At 46.2% G+C, this 23,524-nt stretch overlaps 1 protein-coding gene across 4 annotated transcripts in view; it reads right to left on the bottom strand.

Moving 5' to 3' along the window:
• nrp2a (neuropilin 2a) overlaps positions 1-23,524 on the bottom strand; it is a 70,019-nt gene that overhangs the window by 13,861 nt on the left and 32,634 nt on the right. For all 4 annotated transcript variants that reach the window (XM_040038244.1, XM_040038245.1, XM_040038246.1 and 1 more), the window contains 10 exons: positions 21,408-21,638; positions 19,865-20,020; positions 19,155-19,324; positions 18,045-18,200; positions 10,743-10,887; positions 8,125-8,300; positions 7,607-7,786; positions 7,368-7,512; positions 1,122-1,202; positions 788-892 (listed from right to left, as the gene is read on the bottom strand). In XM_040038244.1, coding sequence (XP_039894178.1) covers positions 788-892; positions 1,122-1,202; positions 7,368-7,512; positions 7,607-7,786; positions 8,125-8,300; positions 10,743-10,887; positions 18,045-18,200; positions 19,155-19,324; positions 19,865-20,020; positions 21,408-21,638 — 1,545 coding nt within the window. The remainder of the gene's footprint in view (positions 1-787; positions 893-1,121; positions 1,203-7,367; positions 7,513-7,606; positions 7,787-8,124; positions 8,301-10,742; positions 10,888-18,044; positions 18,201-19,154; positions 19,325-19,864; positions 20,021-21,407; positions 21,639-23,524) is intronic.

Genomic DNA, 23,524 nt, shown 5'->3' with positions numbered 1-23,524 from the left:
TCTGTACCTTTTAACAACCTGCCAAATGCTGGACTTTTGATCTGTGGGTATGCGTAAGAGGAAAATGAATAATTATTTCTTCAAGGAATGCCTAAGTAAATGGAAGTCTACACAGCATCATGTGGGACGTGCCTGAGGTAATTGCGGGGCAGTAAAGGACGACTGGGGATAACCGCTCGTCTTTGGAATCTCCTGCTCTGAACTTAATTGGAGCCGCTCGGTCTTAACCCCTTCCTGCCGACACTTCATTCTGACACGCAGAGGTGAGCCGCTGCATGTCACATGCGAGGCTGTGTGCGCTTTCCGTGGAGGCTGTTGTCCCTCTGATTCCCTCAGTTCATTTTCATTCTCATTCACTCGGAAAGAGCGGCTGGCGCACGGCGTCGCTGACAAATTAGACTGGTTTCAATTTAAGGAATTATTTTAATCAAATTGAAAAAGGGGGGACTCAATGAAGATTCAGAAGGAGAATGACTCCATTTAATTATAGAAAATGCAGTCTTGTCTAGACCCGAGGAAGTTGATGGAATAAACGGCATGCTTGTGCAATTTCTGCACCCAAATAGGAGTCTGCTTGCAGCTGCATACATAAAAGCTGATACCCCACAGTAAAAAAAAAGGAAAAAAGAAAAGAAAATGGGGTTCCCGTAGTGAACCTGAGCTGCTAACTGCACTGTTCTGTAAATCCATCCGGACATAACTTCAGATCTATTAAATGCATGCTGTGCAGAGGAAAAACACTGAGGGAGTCAGACCAAATATTCACATTTCTGTTAAGGAGACTCACCGTTGCTGTGCAGGGACCAGAGCAGCGGGGCGTTGGGGTCGTGCGTCCACCCACACAGGCCGTGGTCGAACTCACACACGGCGTCTGATGGGGGAGAGGTGGCCGCTGTAGAGGTGGAGAGCAGCCAGGGAGAAAAAGGCAGCGTAAGAGCGAGAGCCAAAGGGCAGATAGGCGTGAGAAATCAAAGTCATTTCAGATACAGGAGCATTTGCAGCTGATCTACATAATGTCATGCAGCGCTTTCTCAGGCCTTTCATCTTTCTTATTACAGCTTTCTAATGACGCTATTAATCCAGCATTTCTTTGGCTCTTTCATGTTAAACACCTGTCTCACCTGTAGTCGTGACAGGGACCGTGGTGGTTTCGACGTCAGCTGGCAGCGTGGGTGTGGTGGTGCCTGCTGGGGTTGAGGTTTCTGCAGGAACAAACATAATGAAACATGGGTCAAAGGTGGCCCCTTAAAGCCAACTTCAGACAATGTATTACTGTAAAGAGGGCAGCAAAATGAACTGCTGTTTGTTAAAGACATTATTTATGTGGCGATATGTCCTTTGGGAGCTGCGCATTAGGGAGGGCCAGGAAATACAAACGGGAAAGAGGAAATGATAAACTCACAAAGGCAAAAAAAAACAACAAGACGGAAATGAAGTCTTTAATAATAACTCTCCATTGTGCCTGCATAGATCATAGACTATACAAAAGATAAAGGTAGTCTCCGGGTGTAAAAAGTGAAAGCCATTCAGGTCATGGAGTCTTCTTGACAATCAGCAGGGGGTCAGAAAGGAGTGAGATTATATAGACGGCTATGGGAAAATGACCCCTCTTCTCACTTGATTTAATACAGCAGAGAGGAGTTTTTGCCCTCATTCACTACTTTTATATCTTCTTCATTAGAACATGATGCTCATTTTGCAAATCATGGTCTTATTTAAGAGTAAAATACACAATAAAGAAGAGCATCTTTTAGGGGGTAGCTATCAGAACCACCCCTTACATCATCATATATAATGATAGTAGCATATGTATGTATGATTCCTATTTCCTCCTAGACGAACGGAAAAATCTTGATAAAACTTTGACATGCCACTGAGAGTGCCGGCACCTATGTGGTTTATACAAATGCTTTATTCAAATGTCACAATTCAAAGTTCAATCTGCAATCAATGTGCGCATGTTTGTTGACATTACTTGTGCCTATATTGTGTTTATTTAGTTTGTGGATGTTCATTATGCTTTTTACCGTCAGCGCAAATTTTAAAGTCTTGCCAGTGCAGCCGAGCGGCTGCTGATTAGCGAGCGAGTTCTTGATATAAGCTGCTATAAAAAGTCTAGAAAACAGCACAGAAGAGCAGACAACAAGAATGCGGGATAAGAAGACGTAGTTTGGGTTGTCGCAGTAACTAAGAAAGTAAGTAAGGTTTTTTTCTTTTTAATTTAGTGTGTTTCGTAGCTAGGGTGATGAAAAAATTGCTCAAAGGCTTCAAAAATGGGCGATAGCAAAGTAAGCTAGCGACAGTTATTAGCACAAAGAACAGAAACTGTGAACTTGGCTCATTAGAAACACAAAATAACAAGTTTGTTTGATCCAAGCAAACAAAAAAGAGTCACTCAGATGAAGCAGGAAAATTTGACTTCTTGTTTTATGAATGTTGATTTTTGTTATGCTAAAACAGCTAATGTCTCCGTTAGCATGCACCTTTAACAGGACAATGCAGTAACGCTGCTGCTTGAGTTAATGACCTTATCATTATTTTATCATAACTCAGCACAAAGAATGTGCCTACGAATCGTACGTGGTACTGAAACCGCCTCACTGTACTAATTCATGTCTCCTGTCAGAGGAAGGCACAGAAAACCCAAGAGAGCCCTTGTCATGTTGTGTCTGGGAGCTCAGGCGTCAGAATCTGTCTACCATACATACTGGCTCGGATATGCAGACGCACAAATGAACAGGCACACATGTCCACATGTTAATACACACACACACAAAACAGGCTGGCGCTAAGGCTGATGGATGGCTCTGTCTAACAAACTCCCCTCGACCTCGGACGGGATGATCGCACTCTGGGACCACTCTCTCGCTGTCAAGAAGGGTCTAAAAGCGCGCACACACAGACACACACACTCCATCACCCACTCTGCTGTCTGTGTGAACTGTTGTGCGTGTTTGTCTGTGTGCATTCGAGGACCTTCTTCACTCCATAACTCATGCGCGCTTGGAAGGAGGGAGAACAAACACAAAGTGAAATGTATGATTTTCGGTCCTCCATTAACGTCAACTAAATCTCGCATATATCAAAAAGAAAGACAAACAACACACAGAGGCATAAATAATCCAGCAGTTTGCTCATTAAAAGATGTCAAATGCACAAACACACACACACATGTTGAGCAGGCTGCAGCTAGAATGTGAAGTGGTAGGAAGAAAAAATAAAAGCGTAGTTATTAAGAGCAGATGGGCTGAACCTGGTGAGCTGTGGGAATTTACGCAGGAGTTTGGGTCAGCCAAAGATCCAGATGTATAATAAAAAAATAAAAAAATGCAGGTGTTTTCTCACATTTACATTTAGTCAGCCAACTTGTTTTTCTTTCTGTTTGTCTGTTTTCTTCAAATAGATTCAAACACATTGCAGACATTTGACGACGGTGACTCCTAAAAAAAAAGGCTAAGTGCACTCTCAAACCCATTATATTTCATTTTCCTCTGCCTTTTTCTTATTTAGTCCATCTAAACAACTCCAAGACTTGGATGCTTGATGATCGTGTGTGAGACGGGAGGTTGAACAGACACACACGAGTATCTAAGAAGGAAAAAGCGTGACATGGATTAAGCATGTCTAACGCCTGTTAGTGGCAGTACTAGAGGCCTCCTGCTGTTAAGGTTCCTCCTTCTGTGAGGCTACCATTATCATTTAAAGGCTGCGAAAAAAGCAATGAGGGCAACAAACACACCGTGATACGCAATTGATCTGCTTAAAAGAACTTCCCGCGGAAACGAGCGCAACGGCGCCACAGCTGGAGAAATGGCAGAGATGAAAAGGCTGGCCACAGCTGGCGACTGCTTCTGACATTAACCCAGCGTTAATGTCACGTCCTTTATGCCAGCTATTAACTACCTAATGAGACTCTTATCGCTGCCGGTCCACTGGGAAGCAAAAGCATGGAAAGCAACTCTACCCTTCTACCTCTCTTCCACCCATCCGACTTTCAAATGGGCCACCACGTCTTGTTCAGCGTCTCCTCTTTATTCCTCCTCTTGTGTTCGCTCTTCTCGCCGTCTTTTGCTTTTTGTGTGTGTGTGTTTGCCTTTTTATTCCATTCTGACCTTTTGGGTCCTCTAGTTAAGTCTCAGGAGCGGGCGTTAAAATAAACCATCTACACATTACCTGAGCGCGCGCCGCAGCTAAACACACACAAGCAGAGAGCGCGCAGTCGAGTCCATTAAGATTCTGCCCAGCTCCTGAGTACTCTATGCTTTCAAAGGTCAGGCCTTGTCACAGTGTAAATGTGCTGACCTTTCCAGGGTGTGACAGGAGTGTTTTGGGAGGCGATGGGAATGGCACTGACTTGCGCGCTGTTTGCAGGGTGTGTATGTTTGTGCGAGGCGAGGGGGAGGTAATGTGTGTTAACGTATGTGACCTGCCTACCATGCCCCGAGTCCTGTCCTTGATGCGTGCGAGGACGGTGTCGCGAGAGCTGCAGCACGCGGGTTTGTTGCACAGCAGAGAGGGAGCCTTGAAATGCAGGAACAGTCCCTCTGCAGCAGAGTGTTGTCTTACATAATGTGTCTGCTGCTGCAGGTGATGATGCAAGTCATCATCATGCACGGGATGAGATACCAACACTTAGAACCGGGGGCCCTAGGCGGCTGGAAGGGGGTGGGGCAGTGCTGACATAGATAATCGAGATGCACGCTCACATATGCGAATGCACATGCTCACAGACAAATTCTTCTGCGGGCTTGCTTTTCAGTGCACACGCAGTCGCCAAACACACACACACACACACACACACACGGTCGTGAGGGCCAACCCACCCTGTAAAAAAAGACATTGCTCACTTCCAAAGAGTCTGACTCAGCAATATGTCAGAGAAGAGGAAAAAAATCTTCAATTATGTAGAAAGCTTTTCTGTAAATCTTTCCCTGGCAGTACTGAGTGCACACACACGTGCGCACACACACACATACACTCAAACACACACAGAGTGATGGATGCATGCACGCAGATATACATACACCCCAAAAGAACACAATGGGGTAGACAAGTAGCCATTATTTGATATTTTGCCGGGTGGGGTTAAGTGCTCAGATCAGGGTTCATCCTCACACACTCAGACGCACCATCACTTCAAAGATTGCATTAATTTCCTGGAGAGTTGCCCTAATCGCTACTTGCGGGACTCTAATGCTAAATCAAGCCTTCACCTTAAAAACTTAATCATTTAAGTTAAGGGTTATTGCTTTTTTCTCCCCCAAACGGGAGGCGGGTTCCCTTATGACATGAATAATGCAAGAGCACAAACAACAAAGAAGCCAAAATTCCAGAGGCTGGGATGCTGTGAAAACACTGGGATAATGCGCTTACTCCAAAGGCGGAATGATATAGGACCGAACTGAGAAAAATGGTTCAGAGCGATCATCATTTGAAAGCTAGCTCTACTGTGTTTACTCGAATTATGGAGGGAGGACAGACAGCTTGAGGTGTGTGTGCGTGAGCATGTGCGAGCTCTACTTTTCAGTGCTCCCAAGACTGAAATGAGCCTACCTGGATTTTTTTCCCCTCTAAAATTTCATCCCTGAGCTCATAAATTTTTCATTCTGGGAGTACGTACACTAAAAAAAAAAAAGTCACTGTAGAGGATCTGTGTGCAAGTCAGTTGTGTGGCAACAGTGGGGGGGGGAGCAGGAAACTGAAGGAGTCAGGACCAACAGCAGCGAGCGTGGAAAAGAGGTGCGAGTGATGAGTAACAGAGGGGAGGAGACAAAAAGAGAGGAGGCATGGAAAGGAAGAAAGAAAAAAAAAGAACAAAAACATTTTTAGACCCACGCACTGGGCCTCGGGGTGGGAACGAAACAACTGCAACCATGTGGAGGAATAAGGAGAGAGCTCTTATTGTGCTTTAGTGCGCTGGGGTTGATTTGGGGATAAATTTCATCCTCTTACTTTAAATCACAATAAGGTGAAAAGTAAACCGAGAACATCGCTGAAGACTGGAGAGAACGACTGAAAAATCAGAGGGGACGGAGAAGCGAATGATTTACGGGATGTCAGCGGTAGTCCGTCATCCCTGCTGAGTTCTGGTGGTCTGTGAACAATGTGTGACCCTTAACAATAGTACTGTGTGTCACGTTTCCCCCGAACTCTCCACTCCATCTTCAGAAAGTCAACTCTGTCAAGCGGTAAAGCCTAAAATACTTTTTCATTTTGTTCCCATTTTTTAAGTTGGTGTTTAGTGTTCATTGGTTTCTGTGCTCTGCTTTCCACATGTCAATCATCAGGCAGCAGCTAATGTAAAACACATTGTTTCCTGTGCTCTGGAGGAGCTCCAGGGGAGGATAAAATGACCAGGGACCAGGTGTTTAGAGCAGCAAGCTTTAAGCAGCAATCATAAACTGCATGGGACTTCCCTCTGTTCATTTTTTTTTTAAACTGTACATAATAATGGATTGAAAATATGGGTGCTGCATCTTTGCACAACGAGGCACATGCAAACAGACCTGTGCACATTTACATTTATATTGTAGACTCTGTGGTTACTTTGTTAGCTCTCTGGACGTGCAGTAGAGGTGATAATGACAATCGCTCTTCAACTGTGTTCTTCATCAGGTCTTGTGGGAACACACACAAACGCACATAAATCGTCCTAATGAAAGCGTAGCTTGACATGCTTGTGTAATAAAGTACGTGTGCATGCTAGGCGTCTAGAGAACATGCATGAACACTTTGCTCGTTTCCTGTGGCGCGTGGGGTAAACGTGTGTCAAAACATGCATATGTACTCATGTTTAAGCGCTGTTGTAAATGTTGAGCTATACTGCCCAGTCGTCCTTTTCAGGCACAGAGGGAGTGGTAAACAGTGAAGGTCCATATGTGCGTGAGTGCTGATGATAGCGCGTATGATCCGACAGCACTTTCACATCTGGATAACAGACCACGCTGGAGAGTGAACTGATAAATACTCTCTCTCTCTGGGGATGCATTCATTTAAACCAAGCTCTGTCCACTGCCTGCCGCTCACGGTGCTTGTGGATACTTAAAGACAACCTAACACAAAGCCCGGTGTAATAATATCAGAAATAAATCAGAAATAATTACTTTTCAAGGGTGCTATCAGTTTCCCTTTCTCAGCTCACACGGGGTGTCTCTTTTCACCTCTGGCATCCTCTAATGACTCTCATGCATATCTAATGTGAGGCTCGCTTTTCTAGTGAGCCACCTTCCTCAAGGTCCATTCACTTCTGGTTAGAGTTCATTACAGCGCAGGGCAAATAATTCAGCCTGGAATACTGTAGGCAGCAAATTATCATATATGTATATAAAATGATCCTGTGTCAAACAGATCACGGCCGAGCGTCCTACCTGGAAGGTCACAGCCCAGAATCTCCACTCTCATCCCAATGCCTGCCGGAGACCACCGCTCTGGATAGAGTCGGATATACTGGGCCACTGTCTCCTCGAAATGCCGGAGCTCTGGGGTGTCATAGTGTGTGTTCCCCTCAAAGATCTGCACAAAAAAACCAACACTGCAGTGGTTACTGAACTGGTAAAAAAAACACACAAGAGCACCGCTCTTCATCTGCCCGCCTCCCCTGACCCACCTTTGGTAAGCTAGTCTTGCTGTCCATGATGAAATTCCAATCCTTCCCATTCAGGCTGTGTGCCACTTTGTACTTCCTGACAAATGCCCGGTTATCTGTGGCCGCTCCACTTCCTGCGTCTCCTCCCCTCGCTCCCTGGGTGATGACTCCGCGCACTGTCTTGGCTAAACCCAGGTCCACCTGTAGAGTTTAGATTTATAATTTAATTCAATTCAATTCAGTTTTATTCATATAGCACCAAATCACAACAACAGACACCTCAATGTGTTTTATATTGTGCGATAAAGACAGTTATAGAAAGAAAACCCAACAATCACACTATGAGAAAGCACTTGGCAACAGTGGAAAGGAAAAACTCTGGGCAGCCATTTTTTTTGGGGGGGGGACTCATGCATAAGAACAATGCTTATGTTTTTATGGCAGCTGTGCTCTGTGACTGCGTTTTAACTTAACTAGAAGGTAAAGGTGTATGCTAACATCATTGCTTTAAAGTAATGCACAATAAATGCAAAGTCTACCTGCAGCCACTCCTCTCCAGCCAGTGGCTGCGCAGGAGCAGGGAACCAGCCGGAGCGACTGGCAACGAGACGGGTGCTCCCGGGATTCCACACCACGTCCCTGCTGGATGAGGTTGAGATCTGGGCATCGGGGAGCAGGCCGGACATCAGCCCCTGCAGGTCTGAACATGGAGCATCTGGAGGGGAAAGGCAGAGAGGGTTAGAGACTTCTTTAGTTTCCTTGGAAGAAGAGACCACCTAACGCTGTGCTGGTACACATTTTCCCACCGGGGAGCTGTTAGGCTTCGCCGCAGGATCACACTGCTGGCCACTGAGCATTAAGAGTTTAGACTGGAACAAACAGGAAAAGATGAGGTGAGAGACAAGAGAATGGAGGGAAGAGAAAAAAAAGATGTGTAACAAAGCGCTACCGCTTCATGTTCAATATGCAATTAGGCTGCCATTAGCGAGATAAAAGCATATGTTAAGTCTGCTGCTGAATGGGCACACTTGTCTGCTTTGCATGCACGCTTCTCACATCTCACATCTAACAAAAAAATACCCTGAGCGCCATATAATGCTGTTCGGAGCATTGTTTCTTTATATTCTGTACAATAGCTCGTCTGCTCATTATGCGGCACACATTTTATGTACATTCGCCGACTGAGAGAAAGTTTTATGTACACGTCAAAGCGCTCGGAAATGAAACTCATTCAGATACGGATGGGTGAGTAGAAGTGAAAATAACTTGCTGGGGGAGTATGTGTGAGAGAGAAATGAGGATTAAGGGGATAAAAATAAGGTATGATACAAGGAGTGGGGAGACAGAGAAGTAGAGAGTGGAAAGAAAGAGTGGTGACGGGGGTGAAAATAAAAGCAGAGAAGGAGACTTGGAGCGGGAGATGACGGCTTGGGGAGGCTGGGAAAAGGAGAGAGAAACGCAGAGATGAGTCGCCTGCAGAGACAAACAGTGGGAGAGGGGGAAGGACGGAGGTAGGCGGAGTGAGAGACGAGCGGCGCTGGATGAGCGCGGAGGGCGTCGAGAGAGACGGAGGGGAAGAGATGTGGGGAGATGTTAGTAGTGCTGACGGTTTAAGAGAACACAGATCAAAGTTTCATGCTGTTATGTCACCGCAAATGCAGGAGATGTAAATAATGAATAAAAAGCGCAGGAGACGGAAAACGTGTGACTGTGCGTACGTGTGGGAAGGGTCTGTGTATATTCCAAGAGGTGTGCCTGCTTTTTTTTTTGAGGTCACGCGCTATATTTAGAAAGCGCCTGTGTGCTGAAGCACCTGTACTGTAAGAGCTAATAGTTATTCCAATAGCAGCTGTTGAGGCTGAGGCGAATCACAGTTTCTGATGTAAGAGTGAACGGGGAGCCATGAATGATTGATCGGTACTCGTTTCTCAATCTAGAGGAGCTCACGGAGCAAAGACGGCACATCAAAAAAAAAAAAAGTCTCCAAAACCATGAGAGGAAAAATGGGATGTGGTGGTGGTGGGGGGGTGGCAGCGTTGAGGGAGTCAGAGACAGAAAAGCGAGCAGAGGGGAAGAAGGAGTGGGAGAGCACTGAAAGAGGAAAATGACACTGGTGGTGCCTCTGGAAGAAAGAATAGAAGCAGAAGCTTCCTTTAATTAGCCCGAGGGTTGCCATGTTTAAAACACAGCAAGAGGGATTGTGGGAGAGAGTATAAATACACATTTATGTCTGAATGCGTGTGTGTGTTTGATCCGGCCCTTTAAGGTTTAGGAAGTTAAATGTCGTTAAAGCTGATGGGTTTTATGGCTCCCCACACTCCCTAGCAGATCGTTACATGGAGAAACTTTTGGAATACAAGCATGCTGATCCACACAGGTATGCACACAGGTGTACACACAGGTGTTCACAGACGCGGACTTCACCTTTCTTGGCTGCTGCCTCAAAGCACATTGTGCGCTGTCTATCTTGCGTGCTGCACAATATCGTTTAATATTTAGTATCTACTGTTATCTACTGCTAGCTAGTTTATTGTGATGGTGCTGTATTTATTATGTTGCTCTTTTTTTGTTTGCTTTCTCTTCTGTTTTTCTCTCCATACAGGTGATCCAGGTGTTTTGTTTGTTTTTCTTTCTTTCTTCCCCCCTTTCTCACCGTCTCTTCTCCCCTCTGTTTTTCTTTCTCTCCCTCTCTTTCTTTCATTCTTTCTCCCTGTCCTATCCCCCAGTCATGTCTGTCCCGTTTGTAGGAACCGAAAATAAAATAAATACATAATTATAATAAAGGTCAATCAAATGGACCAATATGGCAAGGCCATGATGATCCACTTGGTAAAATAAATCCGCTTGGCATCTTTCTTGGCCTTAAGACAACAATTCTGATGGCTAAAGATCCAAACGGGACACAAAAAACCCCAAAAAAACCAAAAAAAAAAGCTGATGGGTTTTTCTTTCTTTTCTTTTTTTTAGAACAAGTTAGATTTTAAAACAGTGCTTTGTGTTGGTTGAACCGAGAGGATAGAGCTGGTGCATGATTACTGATTTAAACCCACGAGTCACAGAAAGCGAACCCAAAGTTCTGTTCAAGCCATGAATGCAAAGCGGGATGATTCTGGCAACTTGACTGCTTCATGACACGCACACACGCACACGAACGCACCTGTAATCTGGCATCCGTAGAGCTCGAAACGAAGGGCGATGCCGTTCTTCCAGGTCTGTGGTCGGATCCGAACGAACCGGGCCAAGACCGGCTGCGGGACGCGGTTGAGAACCACTTCGGCCGGATCTGTGTTAGCGTGGAAAATCTGGACAGCAAAGGCAAACAGAGGACAAGCAAAAAAGGGTTGGTTACCATCAGGAGGAGATGTGTTGTAACTTAGCTGTGCTGTCTTATTTCTCTTTCTCAGTTAGACACACACACACTCTTGTTTGAACACCCACCCACAGTGCACAGTTTCGCTTGGCTTCACACACACACACACACACACAGTGGCAGGCCGGACAAAGCAGAGACAACCCAAACACGGATCCAGTGTCACCAGCCCAGCTGTCGATGTGTTTTAGGGTCGAAGGTTCAGCACCGGGAGGCTGGGAAAGCCCATCGAAGGATGAGATTTCCTCAAACACACACACACACCCTATCGACATCTATCGACTTCCACACACCTCTGCACTGGTGGTCATAGGAAGCTGTGGGAGAGTTGACCTGACACGACAGAACATGATTAGCCGCCGGAGGCAGGAAGTCTGTCCAGGTGGGCAGGATGCGAGTGAAATTCACTTCCTGACGCTTCCACAGCATCAACATTCACTTCTCCCTGAACCGCTCCTTTCCTCCCGTAAGGCAACGGGGTGGGGCAGCGAGGGTGGAGGGGTCAGAGGGCAAATGTAACCGCGGTGGTCAAGTTACTTCCTGTTGTGGGCAGAAAAGTGTGCAATTGCCTGTGATGCTCGAGAGAATCGGATGGGAACACTCAATTGTGACTTCCTCCTCTTTCCTTCCCCGCATCCTCTTCCCTCCACTCTCGAGCCCACATCGCTCTGAATCCCTTCATCTCAAAAACCTCCATTTTCTACATAAATCTCCTCGTCCAGACCGCACTGTTGATGTCTCCTCACACCTCCCGTATGCCTTTCTTCCTCTTGTTGGCGGCTACTCACTGTAACCGCACACCCAGACGCAGGAAACCACAGGAGCCCACACAAACACGGTCACATCCCACGCACCCAGATAAGCAGGGTGAGCGTCTTTTAACTGAGTGACTGTTAAGTGTCACTCACTCTCTGTTTGCGGTTGACCGTGCCAGCTGATAGGAACGCCGCATCACAGCTGCCGCACACAATGGAGAGATGGGAAGACAACTGCTACAAGCGGCTGAATTAAAGATTAAAAGGCATCATGCCTAAAAAAAAGGTCCCTACATGAGTTTTCTTTTACTTTAATTGAGATCAAACCTCAGCACTCCACCACAGCCTTAAAAATTTGATTTTTTGATATTTTTTTTAAAATCATTAAAGTCTGTTTTCTGTTTGACCCATTTACAAAATTCCCCTAACTCTAAAAAATGATATTCCAGAAATTCCATAACCGATGGGAATACGAGTGATATCATTTCTAAAATCCTTCTCGGGGGGTTTTATTTGATTTTGGGCATGGCCTGATTAAATCAAGTGGAGCTCACACTGATAATACAAAGCGCTGTGAGTGTTTGAACAGATAAGCGGGCCTATCGCTGCTCTATCTGCTGCTGGATCGAGGATAGACAGCTGTTATGTTTACCTAAGAGGCAAAACAGGGGATGTGGTTATGGGGGTTATGTAAACACCAGTGCGCGTCCACGATGGAGGGCAGGCCTTGCAATACAACCGCCCCATCATTCCCACTCCCAGATGCCGAGTATGTGAGACAAAGAGCAGCACGTGAGGCAGTAAAACCGAAAATGACTGCGGGGGGAAAGGAAGCGCGTCCTCAGAAGGATGGTTAATGACAGAAAAAGCGAGGGTGTGCGGGAGAAGGGAGCGGCAGACAGAAAAAGGTTGAATGGAGGGCAGAGGACATAACTTAGGAATATGAAGGGAGTGGTGACGAGCAGGGAGGAAAAGAACAACGAGCAGATTGACTGTAACAGGAAATACTCCATCCAAGCATTTATCACATAATAAGCCAAAATGAGAAAATTCAGTGGAATTTCCTCATTTGGGAAGAAGCTGGAAATGCAAAAACAAGCAAAAAAAACCCCACAAAAAACCTAACGAACACTATTTTTTGTGTAAAGTTCCAACTTTGGCACAAAGTTTACTTTAATAAATGCCACGTAAATAAAACAGCAGTGCGTTTCGGTCAATAGAAGTGGGTAGACTGAGGAATGACTGTAAAACATCTGTGGGCTTCAGCTTCCCAGAAATGTTTCAAAATGCCCAACGTTGCTAAAAGGCCATCAGTCAATGCACTGCAACACTGCCAGCTGCTTTTCTTTCCTACTCATCTTTGGATAAAACCTGGGAATGTGGCCAACATTACTGACACAAAAAGAATAATTTTCTCAGTACGAATCATCTCCAGAGGCTCTTTTTATTTTCCTTTTAAAAAGCAAATTATTATGGATGTGAGTGGAGAGAGAGCAAACCTAGAAGAAAGACAGCACAGAAAGACAAGGGCAGGGAAGAGTTGCCGGTTTGGTCTTTAGTGTCCTCGGTTCTCACGACTTCCTCCACTCTATTGTCAGGATACCTGAGTGGTCTCCCACTCCTCACCCATTACTTCTAAGGTTAAAGGTCAACGGCCATGGGAAGCAGATGGTTGTTCATTGACTAACTCGTTGGTAACCTGGTTACTTTTTCGCCAACTTGAAATAAAAGAAGTTGTAGCAACAGGAAGGGCGGTCAGTGTGGTTGGTGTCTGGGCCACCTCCAATCTGCCTAACAACTGGAATTTTGGGGTTTTATTTTTTAATGTGTGTGTCTATACGGGTCCCTCCCCTCACGTAAGCGTGCTTTCGAGGTGGGCTGAATAATTGATGCTGTCATGTTGTGTCTCCAAGTGAGCCGAGAGTCATTAAAATATAACGAAGACCCCATTACGCGCTCGCATAGCAACATGTGACGGTCAGGCCTCTTTTTCGCGGACATCGGCAGAACCCAGGCACCACGGGTGTTTAACTATTGATGACTTTTGCAGAGAACCAGGTCACCGCGATGGGCGTGTTTGTATTATAGTAAACATCCTCCTGACATTTCTAAGCAAACAGAGCACGGAAATGTAATGTGCAATCTTAAAGCAGGCAAAGGTTCGCTGGATCTTGTTAGAGCGCTTGTTCCTGGAAAGTGAGGTGCGGATGGATGTACACATCATAGCTTGATTCATTTACCATCCATTCTGCGCTGTTTTGGCACACATCTCCTTCCTCTGTCAGTGTTTTTCTGCAACATGATGGCACCAGGGGGAGATGTGGCAAGCTCTCTGCACAAGCCATTACTTGTTTTCCAGCCATTTTTTTTCTTTCTTCACTCCCATGTTGTTCTCCTGATCCAAGCCTCTTTCTCCGTCCATTACACTTTTCATCCCCCCTGGCTCTCTTCCCCTGTTTCTCACTATGAAGATGTTGACAGTAGAAACTGGTTCCAGCTGGCCGCTCTCTACAACTAGCTCTAAGAGAGGCTGAGGCGAGTGTGTGCGCGCGTGCAAAGGTTGACGTCGTGACCCTAACACCACCTCTGGTCAAAGCCTCCTGCTTGGTGCCGATGTAACCGATTGTGTCTCGCTGTGTGTCGGCGCACGCACACGCTGTTTTTAATACGCATCAGCATGTAGAATAAGCGGAAAACAAAGCCTGTGTGTTTGTGCCTGAGCTAGTGCTGTGGGATACTACAAATGTGGGCATCGATCGCATGCCAAGTGAATACAGGGCCAGTATTAGCGATACCACCTGATCGATCGATATGTCCACCGCTAGCCTGAGAGCTACAAAGGTAATAAAAGGCTATTCTATTCTCCTCTACTCTACAGTGTGATGGAGGTGCAGGAAGAAAAGCTGAAGGCTGACTTTTCCCCCCTCTCCTCCATGTTACTATGTGTGTGTCAGCGTTAGACTGATTTAGCACATACAGTGCCTTTCAGCAGCACAAAGCTTGCTTAGCACTGGGACGCCTGGGATTTTCTTCACAGACAGGTGACAGCGTGTGTTTTAAATGTTAATTCGTTTGGGCGCGGGAGCGTGCGCGTCTATTTAAACAAAACAAAACAGAAGAAAAAAATCGTTGCGAAGCTCGCGTCTACGTGTAAGTGTGCGAAATGTGCAATTCCTGAGTGTCTTCGCATCTCATCAAGTAATGAGGCGCATATGTGAGAAATGTGACTTAGAATTAACAAGTCACATGGGTGTCGAATTGAAAATGTGATGGCATGCAGAATATTTGGGAAAAAAAATTAATAAAATTGACAGAAACGCCCACACCTGGTGGTGTGATTGAGGTGATTAATGTGCAGCGCTGGTGTGTTTTACACCTTTCTTCATCACTCTAATTTCCCACATTACTTTCCCTTTTCTTCTTAGGAGCATTCAGCCCTTCATCCTTTGTTAACACATCAAAAAAGCGACGCATCGTGTCAGAGAGCTGTCTTCCATTAGCAAACACGGGGAGGTAAGAACCACCAAGCTGGCCCTTTCTTTCACGGGTGATTCATACGTGATGCACAGGCACACTCGTGCCTCAACCTTACGCACACGCACACACACTAATGACACGTCTACACGCTCCTGTCCAAAGCTGCACGAGCTTCAAGCTCACTGCTAAATGACAATTAGAAGAACCAAATCCCAGTCATTACAGGACCCCTGACGAGAACTGAGCTTCAACCACTTAAGGGCTCTTTGGGGGGCTTAGGACAGGCTAACCGGGAGTTTGTAAAACACCAGTGGTGGATTAGCAGTCACGGAAAGATTCAACTGCAGCCTTTGGAGAACAGAAGGGAACCTGTCTGACGAGGGTCACGAAGAGTAAAGCGAATTCTTTGGCTTCACCATCACGGAGTCCGAGGTAAAAACCGTGGCTGCAAACTCTCCTAGACGGCTCTCTCTGTGGTCGGCAAATACACAAAGAGCAGGTTTTATGTAACGCAATCTGAGATGCCTCTTTATTATACATAAGAGGAGGGAGAGTGTGCAATAAATCCTTGTAGAGTTTGAATTTAGAGCCCTATCATGCATGCAGTAAATGCTGTAGCTGTCGTATTTCTTTATCATCAGAAGCAGATGGTATGCTTAATCAATTCTGCATTTTATGTAGATTAAGTAGTGTCCAATTAGAAAAAGCAGCAGGCATTATTCCCTGACTTTGCTTCCTCAGACTTTTGTTTGTCGGGTTTTCACCATTTTCTTTAGAAAACGTACATTTTTCAGATTTTGTTCCATCTTTCACAGATCTTCAATCCTCCTACCGCTGTGGATCAGGGAAATTATTTTACTGCTATTGGTAAATAATCATCATCATTACTATTGCATTAATAATATAATCGGCAGCATGGATATTGCATTCAGATGTTTAAACAGTGTGTGTCTTTCAGAAAGACTAAGTTGCAGGCTGACAGGAAGTTGCAGGCTTTGCAGAACTGAAACCGAAAGCAGAATCTAAGCGCAGGTTATCCTGAGGAGCAGGTTAGACGAGGCTATTTGAATTACTAGGTTATTCAAATTGTCTGTTATACTTTTATATTCTTTTATTAAGCTTTTAGTAGAGGTTCTTGTTTAAAACATTTATTCAACATAGTACATACAGTTTCAGTTAAGTTATTACACATAAGGATGAGCCTCTGGTCTGGTAAAAGGTCAGAAGTGCAACGGGTGAGATGAGAGAGCATTTGAGGACGACATAGACACACACACACACTCATCATTTATAGGTGGAAGTTTAATCATGTTTTGCTTGGGGTTGCAAAAAGAGCAGTTTGTCGCAGAACTGCTGCTGAGGTGTCAAGATGACAAGCGAGCATCCGGCAGTGACAGGATGTACCTGCCATGAAGACGAAGACAACGTTCTTTTAAACTGTGTTAAAAGTCATTGTGGTTTTGATGTGACCTATGTATGAAATGTATCTGTGACGTATGAAGGGGCATCATTAATTCAAACCCTGATGGTATAAATATCTGCTTATGCTTTGATTAAGTTGAAGATCAATCCCTGTCTGCGTACAGAGTGGTCTTCCCACGCGTGTATTCATTAAAATCAATTGTTTGACCAAGCTCTTCTGGACCGATGGTTGTTTGTACTCTCCTTCCTCAATATGTGAACCTTAACACCGCCTTTACGGTTTTCTAAAAGCTAACAAAACGCTGTTTTCAAAGCAGCGTAGCGCCACTAATATCTCTCTCCCGAATGCAAAATGCATGCCTAAGCATCTGTCTGATTCCGTGTCTCAAAGTGTCCGAGCAGTTTTTGCTCAGACGGATTACCGGACTCAGATTACACGCCGCAGACAGGCACACATCATATACGTATGCGCTCACACGCACAGATCTCCAGACAGGGAGATCAGCCAGAGGTTATTTAAAGGAAGGGAGGGGGTCCTCTCAATTGTGTGTGTGTGTGTTTCCGGGGGTTCTAATAAATTGCACAGATGTTGACTTTTGTGTCAAATCCACATTTTGTTTAATAATCTCTACATCAAATACCCCCCACTGGCCCCACCCAAACCAATCACTGGCACACACAGAAGGATGAGGGGGGGGGGGGAATCCCAGTCTGTGCGGGTAGTGTGGATTAACCCCTCTTTACAAACACGCCCACTCTTGCCACTCTCTATTTTTTTGTTTGAAATCCACAGTGACCTTAAACCAGATGTGAGGGACAAGGTTTAAATGCCCTGGAAACAGGCTGTCTGCAGGTCACGGCATGGCAACAACCTGCCATTGTGTGTATATAAGTAACAACGAGCAGGCAATCAAACGCAGATTTAACGAGGCTCGATCGAAACACTAAATGGGAGCGATTTCGGAGAGTAATGCTGTGAATCTCTCAAGGCGCAAATTTGCTCAGTCCACACCTGGCCGGCCTCCAGAGGGTTTCACAACCCCCAGGTGTGTGTGTGTGAGTTAGGCTGAGAAAGATGATAAATAGCGGTCCCAGATAAGGGCACACAGAGGACTCCATTGTTCTTGTTTGTCAGGTTCCCCTCCTCTCTCTATCTCTTCCTCCCTCCCGTTCCCTTTCTCTCCAACTCATGACTGAGGTCATGACTCGGGTTCATAAACAGTCTTAGAAGGGGAAAGACTCCTTCAGGAATGTAGCGTCCGCTGATGCCATTGATATGGCTCTCGAGCGAACACAACAACCTTAGTTGTTTGAGAACATCTCGGAGGTGTAAATGCGGCGTTCAGCGTGGATGCTCGGCTTCACTTTAAAGCGAGCTTGCCCGTTGGACCATTTCAGGCCTCGTTTTTACTTATAAACACGTTTAATGCTCTACCTTGTGGTTCTTGCCATGGCGGTACACCATCCAGTCCTCTCCGTTGGTGCTGACCTCCAGCTTGAAGGTTGTGACGTAGTAGGACTTCTGCGTTTCCTTGGATATGGCGCCCTGTGTGGCAATACCGGTCAAAACCTTGAGGAAATGAAGATCCACCTGGAAAAAAGGGGGAAAAATGTATAAAACCTGTTTTCATGAACTGAAATAAAATAGAATAGCGGCAGAGAAAGCTCCGTAGACTGCAGGATGGATGTGCTCCGGGCTGATGCAGATAGCCGAGCAGCTGCAAGTCTATTGCTCACACAGCAGCAGCAGCAGATTGTGGCCTTCTACTGAAGAAGCCTAGGTGGTATCTATGAGTGTGTGAGTGTGTGTGTCTGTACATTGTGATGTGTGTAAGGGGAGGAATGGTTGGAGGCAAAGATCAATGGCACAGTGTTCGGATGCATTCCTGAAGAGCACCTTCATCAATCACGGCCTTCTTGCCGCTCTCCTCCGCGCTCTGCCTATGCACGCGTTCGAGACAGGAAAGATTGAGAGTGTGGAAGCACTTCCTTATCATCGGTTCACAGTTCCTCCATTCCCTTTATGTGTGAGCACCTCTGTGTGTCCCCCACTGTACGTGAGAGCCTTCTTCGCCGAGCCTTCTTCCGCAAGTATCACCGAGACAAATTTACTGTCACCAGCGAGTTAACGCGTCGCTGATTCAGATATCAGTGTCGACCCGCTCTAGACTTTGTGCCTTAAATCAAATATTCGCCGTCAGATTTCTACCAGAGCAAACCAACTGCATTTAAAAGTTTCTTAAACACCCGGGCCCTCGAGACAGCTCAAATGCGCGGTTATTTATATTTGGTGGCACGGCTCTGTTCTGGAACCTCTCTGCCCCTTCCACGTACATTCATGGAAAGCCTAAGGCAAAGAAAGAAGCAGCACGACTTCTTCCTGGGGTACGAAACAACTGCAGGTGGGCTAAAGCGACTTAAATAGTTGACATTTGCCGACTGAATGCATGAAAGGGTACCAGCTGATCCGTCAGCTGCTGCGAGCTGCCGCTGACATCGACTGATCTCGACAGCGTAGGCCTGCTTGAACCTCGCGGAGTGATACCTGTATGTATTCCTTGTTGCTGTCCTCTGCCGGCGTCCAAGCGTTGTCGTCGTTGTTGAGGCGAGCCTGGCGCGGCAGCCAGCGATTGTCGTAAAAGGACGTCGAGGCCGTGATTTGGTCGTCGCTGATCTTCCCCGACTCCATGCCCAGCGCCATGCTGCAGTGAAATGCTGACGGGAGAAGAGGGAGCAACGTCAGCTATGTTTGCATTGAATATAACTGAATATAACGGTTTAGCAGACATGAAAGAGAAGGCATGAGGGGCACAGAGCTCGAAAAAACAAGAGGCGTGAAGTTAAACTCAGGCAGACACAAAGAGAAAAGACAATGAGAGGCAGAAAGCAGCCCAACAGGTGAGTGAAGTTAAATTGAGGTTGAGTTAATTTATATTCTAAAAGAAAATAGTATGAGCCCGCTTCTGAGAAATCATGCTCTCTTAGGAGAGCGCAAAATAGGCTGAGAGGGGCGAGGGAGCGCTCCGAGATTGAAATAGCATTAAAGCAGGCACGGCTGAAGAGATCGAGAGGGTAAGAGGAGAGGAGGAAAAAGAAAAAAGATGAAGAGAGAAAGACGAGTGTCAGCAGAGATGACAGAGATGAAAGCGGTGAAAGAGAGAAAATCGAGTTGGGAATGAAAGCAGGTAAGCAAACCTACACTCTGTACACACAAATGCACGCACACGTGCGCTCTTAAAGTGATGGTGCACTCACAGTCGGAGACTTCTTTTTGTGTCATGTTGTAGCGGGCGGAGAAGCCGTCTTTGGCGACAGCCATGTCGGTGTGGAAGGAGAGGGACAGCAGGCCGGAGGACGATTGGATCTCTGGGGGGATCTTTGTCCCGCAGTACCGGCCAATCAGAGGAGCCACTGCACACACACGAAATACATGTTTATACAGTCATATTGCAAAGAAATTATTTTAAAAGAAACATTCATGCTGTTATTTTGAAAAACTCAACATTTACTGCTTTTTCTGTATGATGCTACATTCAAGGAAGGAAGAAAAATCAGAAAAAGCACGCACATGTGATAATTCCTATAAGATTAAAAAAAAAAAGGAAATCCAGCACTGCAAAGACAGGTTTCCAGTGGTCATGCTGCTTCGGTAAGTGTTGTCTAATGACTCACAGCATGCCTCTCCTCCATCTCCCCTTCCTCCATTCATTCCTCTCTCCCTTAACTCTCCTGTCCATCCCTCCATCTGCCATGTGTGTGTCTCAGCCAGAACCCAGCAGGAGAGGGAATGGAATCCCTTGCTTTAATGCAAGCTGCACTGGGATCAGCTGCAGACAAGCACTCACACACGCATAGACACACACATGCGCGCACGCACTCACAAACATTAAGGATTACAACGGTCTCCAGACACAAAAATTCTTCACCCTTCCGCCTCGTCTCCCGTCCCTCTTTCACGCCCAAGGAAACTCAGGCTCACTGGAACTGGGTTACACTTTAATTTGCTCCTAATTCTCAACTTTGAATGGTATAAATTGTTTTCAGCTATCAAAGCTCCTAAATTCAAGGCTATAATTGGAATTTTAAATCCACTTGGATCCCTTCTTAGCGACTGAAAATGGAATAATTAGAGCAAATCCTTGGTTCCCCCCCCCCCACCCTGCTTCATATTTTCAAAAAGAAAAGGAAAAAAAGAGAGAAGAAAAGGAACTCGGCAAAGCGAGAGGTGAGAAATGAACCACTCACCACTACTAATGTGGCTTTCATCAGCTACAGAGCAACTAGCATTACCCTATGGCGGTCACTATCAAAGCCCCTTGATAACATCCTCAAATGTTTTTCTCCCCCAAACCCCTCCCATTCCCACTTTCTGATCTCGGCTCTTTGCATACAAGCAGATACTCATCGTGGCCGTCACTCTCGCTCACCCTGGGGAGGAAGGAAGTGCTAGGTGATAAGGATGGAGGACAGGGAGGAAAGTACGAGGGGGGTTAGGAACGGGTTGTTATTATGGAGAGGGAAGAGAACCATGGGAACAGATTGCTCCTCAGGGGTGTCCAGTCCCCCCCCCCATGTAATGGGATGGACTGTACGGTAAGAGCTTACATCAAAGAGAGGGATGCCTGCACAGGAAATTGAAGGCTGCTATGCAGATTTCAGTGTAGGAATGTGCATGTGGAAATGTGGCTGTCCACGCACGTTAAAAGGTGAGGACAGGGTGTCTTTCCAGTGTGTCTACGCTCACGCTGAGATATTCCGACATCTGTTTGTGTGTGTCTGTGTGTGTCTGTGCGCTCACCTTGTGGCAGACCGTCCCACACGTCCAGCCAGTCGTACTTGCAGTCACCCTCTCCGACCAGCAGGGGGTCGTTCTCGAGATCGAAGGTCAGGAAGGTGAGCGTGATGTCCATGTGGGGCGGGGCAATGATCATGTAGGAGCATTCCAGATTGTGAGGGTATTTATCCGGGAACCCCGGGGACTCGATCATGCCGGTAGGGCTGGTGAAATTGCGGAAGCAGAATTCCGAGCCTAAGCAGACACACAAGGATAAGAGGATGTTTAGAGTTGGGAGTGAAAAACAAAAAAACCCCATAATGGTCGCGTTACGAGCAGGAGCAATCGATCACGTGGCGGTATCTCATCTGACTTGCAGAAGGTGTTTCAGAAACTCATTCGTCACTGACAGCCCCGCTGGGATTTTCCAGTAGCTGCGGTGGTGAAAGGACACGAACGTGCACGACTCGTGGCTGTAGATGGAGGAGGGAAAAAACCCAACAGAGCGAGCAAATGCTCAACTGGGCATTTCTAATTTTGCATCATGCAACGCAAGCAGGCTTAGAGCTCTTTTTTTGTGCACGATCCCCTTAAATTCATACCACCTCTGTGCTCTCAAACAATGACAGTGCACTCCAAAACCCAGCCTTTACTTGAGCCCTTAAAAATTCTACCTTTAAAGACGGACCCCTGCTTTAGAGCATATATTTAAAATTTCTACCCTTTTTTGGGTCTCATTTGCACTCTGTGTGTGCGCGTGTCTTTCACTTTCTCTCGCACACCTCGCTCATGCATACCACAAAAGTTGTGTAATGGTTCTAAGTGGGCCCTTTGCGGCGGCTCCTCATTAGCTATGCAGATTTATGCGCCCTGGGCGGCTCACCTTGAGCGGCAGCAGCTGTGTGGCTCAGATCATCTACCCATCAGCCACTGCTCCGCGGTCCACTGGGGAGCCTGAGTCACGGCCGAGTGTTTATGGACCGGCACATCAATGAGGCGGGAGAGAGCTGACAATCCAGCACACACACACACACACACACACGGCAAATAGACAGGTCTTCACACAAATGTCACACGCGCTGCCTCATTCATAAGCTGTGTTTATTTTCCGAGCCTGAGTTCGCTCACCCTTTAAATAGTTCTATCTTTACAATGCAGGCTCCGTTCAGTCGTACATCTTTATGCATTTCTATTTTCATGCTCACCGGACACACACACATCCTCATGTGGCAACGCTGCTAAGATACGTGGGACAAATCGCAGCTCTTCCTCTAGGACTAAAGCGCACTTAAACTGGACATTGTGTGTTTTTTTTCTTTTTGCTACTTCTCTCCTGCTGAAATGACTCGTTGAAGGTAAATTCATTTAAAGACGCATTTCACTTCAGTTTCCTTTCCCAGACAAATGCGCCTGGTCGGTCACTACCAGCAAGGAAAAACAAGCCTAAGCTAGAAGCATTTTTCCCATCGTTGACTCCACTGGAAAGCTGGGAGGTCAGGTTGAAGAGGCTCACGGGAGGAGGCATCTGGTGGATTTCAAACCTGGGAAAGCGGCGCCGCATCCAGGTAAGCACTGCACTGTCTCAGGGAGCTGCCAGGGCTGCGTTTGATAACCAGATTCATATTCGTAGAGGCGGCGTTTAGGAGCACAGACGCGTTTGTGGAACATTCCTTCGGCAGCATTCCTCGGAGGCACCGGTTCTTATTATCAGGCGGCCCTATGAAAAGCTGAGGGGTCGACTGTGCTGCTCTGACCCTCCCTCCCGGTGTCTACACTTGGTAATGGCAGAGAGCTGACCCTAATCAGCATAGAGACAGAGGGAGGAAAACCCAGGAGACGTATACCATATCTCTATTTGTATTCCCCATTTTGTGAGAGATTCTTTATATCCCGTTTTCTCTCATTTCCTGCCAAAGCCTCACATTTTTAAAAAAAGTGCTTACATATATAGCCGAGTGCAATGATGCATATATCTTCCTATTGATTTACCTGGCACCAATACATTCATGTCACAGTTGACAGTTGAGATGTTGACAAAAAAAAAAGTATGAATCTTCCCCCCCACGCGTTAAAAGCAGGCATTCTTGTGTCGACTCCCACACACACCGTTACATCAAAACACCCGTGGATCAGGCTGCTGC

Source organism: Simochromis diagramma, unplaced genomic scaffold (assembly GCF_900408965.1).
Source record: "Simochromis diagramma unplaced genomic scaffold, fSimDia1.1 OVJJ01000413.1, whole genome shotgun sequence".
Classification (NCBI taxonomy): Eukaryota; Metazoa; Chordata; class Actinopteri; order Cichliformes; family Cichlidae; genus Simochromis; species Simochromis diagramma.
Note: the sequence above shows the minus strand (reverse complement) of the source record. Positions and strands in the feature narration are given on the sequence as shown.